Below are 11,244 nucleotides of genomic sequence, written 5' to 3' on the forward strand. Positions count from 1 at the left end.
TTTATTTATTTATTTGCAAGAGAGAGAGAGAGAGAGAACACAAGCAGGGGGAGCAAAAGAGGGAGAGAGAAGCAGTCTCTCCGCTGAGCAGAAAGCTCGATGCGGGACTCGATCCCAGGACTGTGGGATGATGACCTGAGCCGAAGGCAGATGCTTAACCCACTGAGCCACCCAGGCGCCCTGAAATGTTGGTGGAATTGTAACATAGGGATCCTTTCTGGCATCTAAGGAAAATGGAAAAATCCCTCCTCAAATATCTATGGTATCTGAAACAAGTCTATGTAAATAGGTCAGAACAAATGTTGTTGCAAAGATTTCTACTTCATCAAGATGCTTTCTCTGGGTGTGCATGATGTCAGGGTAGTGAGGCCACTCACAACAGGGCAGAGAGAGTCACAGGCTTTGGGGACAGACGGACCTGGCTGGAAGGGCAACTGTCCCATTTACTGATGGTGTGACTTTGGGCAAGCCTCTTAATCTCTCTGCACCTCAGTTTCCTTACCCATGAAATGGGGGTAACAAGAATGTCTTGCTATTACAATAAAAATTAAAAACGCAAACACAGTGATAACTTGGCAGTGGTGTCCTCACCAGAGAAGGCAGAGAAGGGGCTGGCTTTATCCAACAAGGCTGGAGAATTGCAGTCCAGAGCCACAGGTTCGGGGCGTCCAACCTGGTTAGTCCAGCTCCCAGACTTGCCTGTGAGTGATCACGACCGATCCAATCTAACCATCTCCTCTGGGGGGACAAGTGAGTGCCACGTGTACACACTCCTGTCTCCATCCCAGACCATGAGCTTCTCGTCAGCCACCCAGAGAAAAGATTAAATCTGCAAACCATAGGTTAGGATTTGAAGACCCTCATCTCGGGACCTACTAGTAGCTCCGGCTGATGCTATTAAGTCACTGTATCTTGAAAATGAAGGGGCAGAACAAGGTGATAGGAAAAATGCCTATTTGTGTAACCCTACAGTTTATCAAGGGCTTGTCATTTAAATACATTACCTCAGTTATTCCTCAAACATGTCACGAAATGCCCTGAAGTTGACAGTAGAGACGACTGTTTACAAAGCGCATCCTCAGACATTACCTCGTTTAGTTTTTGCAATAGTTCTGTGAGTTATTAATGCATGTAAGGAAACTGAGGCCCAGGGTGGGTGCCAGTCCGTGGGTAAGGCTCTAGGAATACAAAGAGAGAGGCGAGGCACCTACCCATCTCAGAAGCCCTTTGTGGAGCTGGGTGGATCCTGACTACCCAGCCCCATCGATGGATGCTCTCTGAGGCCTCTCCCATTCAAAGAGAGCCTTTAAAAAAAAAAATCTGCATTCCTCTTAGAAGCTCCTTGGTGGCAAAGATAAGATTTCTCTGGCAACATCCAGCTTTCTATGTAGAGTCCATAAAAAGCCTGATGAGTGATATAAATGATAGACCCGAGAAAGGGGCTGTGTTTTCCAAATTGGGGAAAATATCCTTCACTATAAGCTATGTGGCATTTCCCATAATCTTACTATTTAGAAGGGCACATTTTTCAATGTCATTGACAAGAGAGGGTGACTGCTTTATTTACATGATCAGAATAGAGAAGAGCATCGCAGCCAAGTTATCTGGAGGCTGAGAAGCTAAAGTCCATGGTGGGAACACAGTTCAGGCCACACAGGGAGCTAGCTGTGAGGACCTGGAAGCTCAGCAGGCATTGATGGATAGTGGCCTCGGGGCCAAGCATGGGCCAGTGGTGGGGAAGAGGGTGTGCAGGCCCCACGGAAGGGCGGGACGGCAGAGGCCCAGCAGAGGGAGGGCTTGATAAATGTTTGCTGTACAAATGAAAGCCTCCGGTACAATCACACGCTCCTAAGAAAACTATGTTTCCCTCAATTTTTAGTGAGAATAAGGTCATAATTAGATACCTGAGAGTGTTAATAGGATGAAGCACAATGTATGTGGAAATTTGCTAAAACACATCACTCCACATTAAGTGAACAAAGCAAGAGTGAAGACAACATGCACAAAATGCTGCCAGTCATATAAAAAAGAAAGAGGAGCGCCTGGGTGGCTCAGTCGGTTGAGTGTCCGACTCCTGATTTTGGCTCAGGTCATGATCTCAGGGTCATAAGATCGAGCCTCTCATCGGGTGTGGAGCCTGTTTGGGATTCTCTCTCTCCCTCTGCCCCTTCCCTGCCTGCTAGCACTCTCTCTCTCAAAGTAATAATAATAACAATAATGATAATATAACCTTTAAAAAAAGAAGAAAAGCATTTCTGACATTTTAAAACAATCGGAAATTTGAACAGCTAGTTCAAATTTGATTAGATAGTTATAGTAAAGAATCACTGTTACTTTTTAAAGTGTAAGAATAGTATTATAATCATGTTTAATAAAGGGATCCTTATTTTTAGGTGGTATCATGGAAATATTTATAGATACAACATGACGTTTGGGATCTACTTCCAAATTAATGTGGGCTAGGGAGTGGCTAGGAGAACAGAGGAGTCAGGAGGGGTCATGAGCTGATCACTGTTGAAACAGGTGATGGGTACATGGGCGTTCACTATATGATTCTATTTCTGTATATCTTTCAAATTCCCATAACCAAAGCTAATGAATGAATGAATGATTATTTAGCTACATTACAAAGAGTCTCCCATAGTCACTGAGGTTCAAGTGCACACCCAACTTCAGCAATAGTCAAGACTCCTTTGTCTTTGGGACGATTATGGTAAATAATAGTCACTCATGGCAAATAGTCGCAGGTTGCTCCCACTACAGCGTGCAGGTCATGCAAATCTCAATAGAAAATGAACTCCAAAGTTAACTCCAAAATTAAACAAGCCAAAAGAATGAAAGAAATTACTTCTGGAGGGCTCCCTTCTATTAGCGTAGACACTTAGTGTCAGCTGCATGTACAAACAGGCTCTTATTAAGGCAGGACACCAATGACGCAAACTAACTCTTCATTTCAACTCAGTATTTCCAAAGTGCTCAGCACACAGAAAGGAGCTGCTCACGACACAAATATGACTGGAAACCTCTGCTCCACAGAGCATAGGGTTCCTACACTGGGGTTTTTTAAACTCAGGTGCTAGATTGCCCCCTCTGAGGGGGGAAAAAATAGTCCTCCCAGATCCCCTGAGGGCTTTTTATACAATTCTTAAATTTAAGTTGAGTTACTTCTATTCAATTATGATTTATCATACTATTTCTTAAAATGTACAAACATAAAACCCGCACTTTTACAATGATGGGGACCAAGACAAATGTACGAATAAATACAAATAATATTATTCAAACAGTAAAGGTCAGATTAACTACATTAATATAAAGAGGCTGATGCCATTTTTAAAAAACTTTTTGTTTCTTTATTTTTTTAATTTATTTATTTTTTAAGATTTTATTTATTTATTTGACAGAGAGAGACACAGCGAGAGAAGGAACATAAGCAGGGGGAGAGGCAGAGGGAGAAGCAGGCTCCCTGCTGAGCAGGGAACCCGATGTGGGACTCGATCCCAGGACCCTGGGATCATGACCTGAGCCGAAGGCAGACGCTTAACGACTGAGCCACCCAGGCGCCCTTGTTTCTTTATTTTTAAGTAATCTCTACACCCCATGTGGGGCTCAAACTCACGACTCCGAGATCGAGAGGTGCAAGCTCTTCCACTGAACCAGCCAGGGAACCCTGACGCCATTTTTCAGACCTGAAATCCCGCGACCATGGCACCGTGTTCCTTCCCCGTCCTGGGCAGGTCCTGTGGCTGAGCACCAGGCACCATGTGACAACTGCATCCTCGGGTCCCTTCCTCTCTGCTGGGAGGCCCACTGCACCCTTCAGCGGCACAGGGCTCTGCGCTATCCCTTGGCCGCCCCTGATGCTACTCATCTTTTCCACGCTAAGTCCTCCTGTACTTTTCTCTGTAGCAGTTTACCTGGCCCCAACTCAGGAGAAATTCATACACAACTGGGGGGCATGGAGGCTGTGTGGCTGGACCCAGATATAATGAGGTTATCCCAATGATCTAGGACAGGCTTTTGAAATATTTCCAACTATTGTTAACATGAAAACCAAAAAGTCTGAATGTTCTTAATTTAAGGAGAACCCAAGGGATCTCTAGGAAATATCCTTGACTTGGGATGGAATGGCACGGTGCTACTGGAGTAGAGCAAAAAGTGCCATGGGGATGCAGATGAGAAGTCACAATCTATCTCAGAAATAATATGAGGCACCACCTGACATAGTAAATTGAGAATTTAATAAGTTTAAGCATATGCTTCAAAATACCGACGTGTAAGTACACTGGAGGGTCTCAATTCCAATGAGTGGCTGGGGTCCCATCCCAGCCTCCCCCTCTCCTTGTCCTTAAGAACCACAGCATGACGCCTTGGACATGAACAAATCAAGACCCCCGGTGCATTGGCTCATATCACTCTAAGGTGCTACAACTGCGGATCAACTCTGTGTGGTCCATATCACCTGAAAACACTGGACACAAACCCACAGCAGACCATGCTGCAAGTAGGCCAGCTGGGCCGCATGAATGGCCTGGGGTCCCAGCGAGAGACCAGCCGGCACTGCTTAAGGAACCCGGACAAGTAGAAACCTTCTTGAACAGAATCCTCTTCTTCCGCCCCCCGCCCCCCGCCCCTGCCCCACAACGCCATGATTCCATCTCCACCAGCTCAACCTTTTGATTGATCTAAATCTGTTCCGTTTACAAGGTTGCTCTTTATCCTGGGACATTGACCTTCCCACATTTTTGGTGTTAAAATATCTTTTCTCGACAGATGGCAACAACAGGGGCGGCTGGCTAGCTCAGTCAGTGGAGCGCGCGACTCTGGATCTCGAGGTCGTGAGTTCAAGCTCCACACTGGGCCCAGGACTTACTTAAAAATAAACAAACAAGGGGCGCCTGGGTGGCTCAGTCGGCCAAGCATCTGACTTGATTTCAGCTCAGGCCATGATCTCTGGGTTGTGAGATCCAGCCCTGCGTCGGGCTCCGTGCTCAGCACAGAGTCTGCTTGTCCCTCCTCTCTTGCTCCTCTCTCTCTAAAATAAATAAGATCTTATAAAAACAAACAAACAGATAAATAAAAAGATGGCAACACAGGAGATGACAGGGCTTTTTTATTTCCTTCTCTGAAAAGATGAAAATTTGGCGATCCTATGTTGGACTTCCTGCCTTGTTTTTTATGCTCTGACATGACTAAGGGAACAGTACATGAATGGATGTTTGGACTGATTGTGCACAAATGGGGCGATTTTCAAAGCTTCTCTCTTTTACCCCCGGGAGACTGGAAAAGGCATAACTGATAAGGCCACCTCCCTCTCCTATCACATAGCACAGTATCTACGGTGCAACTGGTTGATAATGTGGACGCCCAGTACTGAGCAAAGATCAGAAAGCAATGACTCCTGATTAGACTGGTGGACTAAGACCTTAGTGGTTCAGTTCAATTTCAAGGTGACTCTAAATTAGACTCGGGGGTAAATGAAAGCATGATGAAGATTAAGGCACATTTGAAGAAAAGAGGGCAACAGAACACCAGGCAAGATCTGGGAGCCACAGAAGACCACAGGCCGTGTTTAATTCTGTGCAGTTATAAAACACATAAGTGCAGTCATAGAAAATCCAAGTAGGAAGAACCCCAAAACTCTCTTCTTCAAGTCACCGTCAGAGAAAGTTTGGCCAGACCATATCAGGTTCACACCTTGGAAATGATAAAGTGGTTTAGAGAATTTGGGAAACACTCCTAAGAACAACCAAAATTACATTCCCAAATGCTGGTTTAGGAAAGATACTTCACAGAGGTGCAGGCGGGAGAGCTGGTCTTTCCTGGAGAAAAGAGGTGGGGCACTGAACAAAGCTACCCAAACAGGAAGGCCAGTGGTGAGGTGCGGGGTTCCTTCTGGATGCTCCGGGGTGAGGACCAACAGAGCCAGTGCCGTGGTACAGGAGCCAGTGTTGGATGTGACAGGGGTGCTGAAATGTGTATCAGGAAGGCCAGAAGCCTTCTGGAGACCAGAGAAAACACAGCAAGCTTTCCCTGGAAATTCCAGCACATTCTGCGCAGAGGGCAAGGTGAAGGGCACAAGGTCCACTGCTCCTCATTCTCCAACGCTCCCATTCTCCCTCCCTAGGATGACCTTTGAGAGAAGCGCTCCACCTCACCTGGCCTCTTCTCAGGCTTAGAGCGAGGGGATGCAGAGAAGAAACATAGTTGCCCGTAAATATCCACAAAATGCTTTAGGATCTCCACGGGAGGCTGCTGCCTAAGTAAGACTGGTTCTTAGCATCCTTAGAAACGGAAAGGAGACATCTAAAATAGACCACCTTCATAAAAAATGACACTGGAGCTCTCTTTCCATACTGCCAAGAAATATTAAGTGAAAAAAAAAGCAAGGTTCCAAATAGCACGGATAGTATGCTACCATGTGTGTGAAAGGGAAGGGGATAATCGTGATGAATTTGCTAATGGCTGTATATAATGTCCTGGCTGTGCATGGAACACCCCTGGAGGAGAAGAAATCAGTATCGCTGATCGTCTCTTAAGGAAACAGAAGTAGGTAGCAGGAGTCAGGGGTGGATGGAGATGTGTTTACCGTCTCGCCTTTTGTGCCTTTCGAACGTTTTCGTTCATTGTATAAATGCATTACCCATTTTTAAAAATTTAAGTAAAAATATTAAAAATGTGTTCAATGTAAAGGAAAAACAAAACAGTCCTTATGCAGCAAACGGAACGCACAGCTGTTTTCCTAGTGCAAACCAGATGCTCTGTTTGTTGAACTTAATGAACCTCCACTTAAAGGCAACAAAAGAAAATCAGAAACAGGGCAAACCCAAGGTATCAATGTTCCAATTCTCTAGTAAGCTCTTCACCTGTCTGCTACTTCACTGTTACAAAAGATGGGAGCGCCTGGGTGGCTCAGATGGTTAAACGTCTGCCTTCAGCTCAGGTCATGATCCCAGAGTCCTGGGATCGGGTCCCGCATCGGGCTCCCTGCTCCTTGGGAGCCTGCTTCTCCCTTTGCCTCTCTCTCTCTCTCTCTCTGTCTGTCTCTCATGAATAAATAAATAAAATCTTAAAAAAAAAATGGGAAGAGGAGGCCTTGCAAATGGGGTCCAGCGCCCAAGCTTCATGGATAACGACAGGCCTGATCACCTGTCCACACCAGCCATTTTATAAAAAGAAAATGTTTAATCCCAAAAACATGATGCCTTAGAACCAAGACAACAAAAATAAATATGCAGATATGAAAAATGATCCTTCGGGGAGATGATGTCAGCATGCACACAGTGTCGACACAAAAATAGCAGCACAAGGGTTAAAAATGTCCATGCATGGACAAAGAGACTGGAACACGGAAAGCTGCTACATAAAATTCTCAAGCCAGACCACATCCAGAGGCAGCCTGAACCCCTAGGGCTCTGTTCCTGGGGACAGTTTAGTCCAAAATGGAACAGGAAGTCTTCAACACCCCATGCTCGAGTCATCCACACTCTCGAATTGGTCAAGGAGTACTCAAAACCCACACTGCAATAAACACCAGAATACTGCTAGCAGAAGATCATAGCAGAAATTCTGCCACACGAAATTCTATTACTTTGGAAGTCTCCCTGCTAGGGTTTTTCAAAGAATCGGGATTTAGGCAAAAAATAAGACAGATTCCACCCCTGTCTCCCATAGGACCAAAGAAGACTATCTTGTGTTCTGGGCAGAGGGGAACCACTAGACTCTTTGTGGGCTCTGTTGGAGATGACCAGGAAAAAGGTTTAAGTGGAAGAATTAAGGAATAACAGCAAACGAGAAGCCTTTCGCCAAGATGTTATGGAGAAGAAAGCGAGGTAGAGAGAAAGGGGCCCATATTAACACACAAAGAAACTAAAACAATTATTCTAAGATGGCCGAGCTCTATAGAATGTCCGGAAACAAAACCCCAAAACTCAGAATCAACTCTTAGAAAGATTCCAATCAATGAATCTGATAATCTTTGGTACATCCTAGAAAACTCATAAAAACAGAGAAGGGAAAACCAAAGGTGACCAGATTCCTGCCGGCAAATAAAGGTGACAGGTATCTTCCAATTCAAAGGGAACTGGCTGGCAAACCAAGAGAAAGTTTATCAAAACCATGAAGACAATAAAGGAAATGACGCTGAACGGAAAAAAGAAAAGAAAGGGAACTTTTCTAACTACAGGGAGAGGAAAAACTGTTCCATTGTACTTGCCATCCCGTTTATTTCAAGCTTGAGAAGAGAACAGAAAAACCGGTGAAGCTACATTACCAGCAGAAATCAGTCACACACTTGTGTTCCTGCCAGGCAACGCAGCGCTGCTGGTGCTCCCCCTGCTTGAATGACTAAGTAACTTGCTTAAATGCATTTGACACACGATCCTTGAACTTCCAAAAAGCACTTAATACAGTGGCTCATGAAATCTTAATCTAAAAATGTTCATCCATTTATAATCAAGCTGCATCACACTGACAAATGGGCAGGAGGGCCAAACAGAGGGAACTGATATTTGGAAGGATGCTGTGAAGAATTGTATTATCAGGGACTTTGTTTATCACTTTGAAGGATTTCTTTCCATCTTTTTAAAGAGAATAAGAGAGATTTGTCGCCTAAAAGCAGTGTAATTAGAAGGAGAGGACTAACAGAGAAAATGAATGATACGACTTTTTTTAAATGCAGCGTGACTTAGAAAACCCCACAGACATTTATGCGACAATGAAATCTGGAATATGGTTAATGAATTGGGGGCAGGAGACAGGAAAAAAAAATTAGTTCCTGATAGAAAATACTGCGTGGTAGATATGGGAAAAAAAAAAAAGGCATAAAAAGGCAACAGAACATCGTATTTCGCAAATCAATAGTGGTTACTATGTGCCAGGCACTGTTCTAAATGCTTCAGATATAGTAACTCATGTAATCCTCAAAACAACCTTCCAATCTAAGTACCATCATTATTCCTGTTTGATAGATGAGCAAACAGATGCATGGAGAGGTTAGCTAACTTGCCAAAGGTTACAGCTTGTAAGAAGTAAGGCTAGGATTCCAATCCGGGCACTCACACCAAAATCTGTGCTCCTAAACTGTCTGGACCCCTCTAGAATTTATAGACCGAGAGTGCAAGTAAAATACAAGTCATGCACTGGCTAACTCCAGGGTCAACAGACCATCCTTTAGTCATGGCTCTGCAATGACCAGTCAGCCCTGTGACCTCTGCGGGCTTTAGTTTCCTCACCTGTGCATTGAAAAGACAGATTAGGTGAGCTCTAACTAAGGGATCGTCAGCTCTAAAACGCCCCCAAGTCCATGTGCTGACCATCCACAGTCTATGACCTGGTCTGCTTTCTAACTGGTTATTCAAAGATCAATTCATCCTGAAACAAGCAGCAAGTTATGTTCAGGTTCTTTCTCTGTCTCCTGACCTTCAGAAGATTACTATGTCCTCTCCATTCAGGCAAATGACAGGGAGTAATGAAAGGGGTACTGTATGATTTCTCCTTTGGACTCGACTTAATGCGGTTGTAATGAAACGGCCCTGGAAAAGTTCTGGGCGCAGAGCACATTAACTGTGCCAAACCTACAGTCTCCAAGGCCCCCTCTCTTGAGCCTGTTCTTGGAACCTGCCCTTGGATGTGGTTACTGGAATGCAGGTGAAACTGACCCACTGGAGGAGGGGGGGAACCAAAAGAGAGGAATTAGGGGGAGATCAAGAAATGCAGTCCAGGGTTGTTCTAATTACAGAGTTTCATGATGGCTAAATAAACCTTATCTTCTTGGTATACTCCATTCTCTTTGCTGACACCCACTCTTCAGAGTTGAGACCACAAAATTTTGAGACCACAAAATTCATTATGGTGAATTCAACACCCAGTTCCCAACTAACAGACGCCCAGAAATATCCTTCTCAAGCTAGGCATTAAAGGTCACCCAGAGTGCATCTGAGTGGAGAAGGGCCTTACAGGTGGGTCATGCAGCCCTCCTTTTGAGAGTCTTTTCTAAGCATCCCTGACAGGTGGCTGTCATCTGGCCTCTGCCTGGACACTTCCAAGGTCGAGGCACCGGCTGCCTCACTGGGCAGGCAGCGGCTTGCACTGCTGGACAGCTCTCTGTGGGTAAAGCCCACGAAGCGCCTAGAACAGTCTTTGGCGTGGGGCCAAGCTCAATAAGTGCGCCTCCGACTGGGTCAAAAGCTGCCTCCTTTACAACTTGAACCTATGGGTCCTTGGTGCTCCCCTGGAGCCCTGAAACGCGTAGGCGCCCCGGATACCTGGAGCTGTAATCAGGCCCCTCGGCCCTCTCCTTCCAGGTGCGGATCCCAGACCTCTATCACCAGGCCTGGGTCGGCAGACCCCCTCCCCAGACCCCAGAGGTCCCAAGAGTGAGCACCGATGGAGGGATGGCCGGCAGGGAGGCCGCAGTCAGGGATGTCCCCATCCTCGGTACCCGAGGTAGGAGGGGACAAAGGGCTTTCAGAAAGGCGTACCCCACCCGCTGCGGTCCAGGCTGCCTCCCTCCCCGCCACTGGGCGAGCCGGCCCTGGGGACCCCTGCGGCGCCAGGTGACAGGCCCGGGAGGATCAGAGGCGCAGGCAGGCGGCGCGATGGGCCGAGCCACCACGGAGACCTCGGGGCTCAGGGGTTTGGCCCGACGGATACCGGGCGCGATCCCGGCTTAGCGGAGTTCGCTCGGCCGTGGCTTTACCTGCGCGTGGTTGACTACCGCGGCCCGGCTTGCCCCCAGCCCGGTTCCTGCAGCTCCGCGGCTGCCGGCGGCGCTCATGGAAATGCAGCCGGAACCCCTGGCCAGTGCAGCTCCCGCCGCTACCGGCCCCGCCCAAGCAACTGCCGCCACGCCCCTGACGACCGTTTCTGCCACGCCCCTGACACGGAACCCGCCCGCTCATTGGGCGGCCCAGCCGTTGCTCTACGAGCCCCGCGAGCTCATTGCACCCGGCTGGTTGCTCATTGGTCAGTGGAGCTGCTTCTCAGAGTGGAGGCGGAACCGTCGGCGAAGAAGCCCTCCACAATTGGTTAGCTTTGACGTCTTTAGCCCGTGGGCTGAGACGCTATTGGATAAGGCCGGCCCGGAGGGGGCAGGGAAAAGGGAGGGGGGCTAAAGGATGGGTCGTGTTTGATGTTGATGGGGGCGGGGTGCGGAGACGGAGGCAATTGTGACTGCGAGCTTGTTTTGGGGGCTGGGTAAGGTCAGGTGTCTTGTGAAGTTGAGAGAAGGGAGGCCGATTAGGT

The 11,244-nt window shown here is 47.0% G+C and overlaps 1 protein-coding gene across 2 annotated transcripts in view; it reads right to left on the reverse strand.

Annotated features, from left to right (window-relative positions):
- The window catches only part of ABHD2 (abhydrolase domain containing 2, acylglycerol lipase), a 96,087-nt gene extending 85,231 nt beyond the window's left edge, over positions 1-10,856 (reverse strand). Inside the window, exon 1 of one of the 2 annotated variants that reach the window (XM_025893269.2) lies at positions 10,700-10,856. Coding sequence is in view for 1 of the 2 variants with exons in the window: in XM_073882264.1 (XP_073738365.1) it covers positions 10,700-10,777 (78 nt within the window). In the remaining variant the exon portion in view is untranslated. The remainder of the gene's footprint in view (positions 1-10,699) is intronic. The other variant, XM_073882264.1, reaches the window with a different exon arrangement.
- Between the last annotated feature and the right edge of the window lie 388 nt (positions 10,857-11,244).

The sequence above is a fragment of the Callorhinus ursinus genome, unplaced genomic scaffold (genome assembly GCF_003265705.2).
Source record: "Callorhinus ursinus isolate GAN/ISIS: 27379988/994484 unplaced genomic scaffold, GSC_fseal_2.0 scaffold45, whole genome shotgun sequence".
Classification (NCBI taxonomy): Eukaryota; Metazoa; Chordata; class Mammalia; order Carnivora; family Otariidae; genus Callorhinus; species Callorhinus ursinus.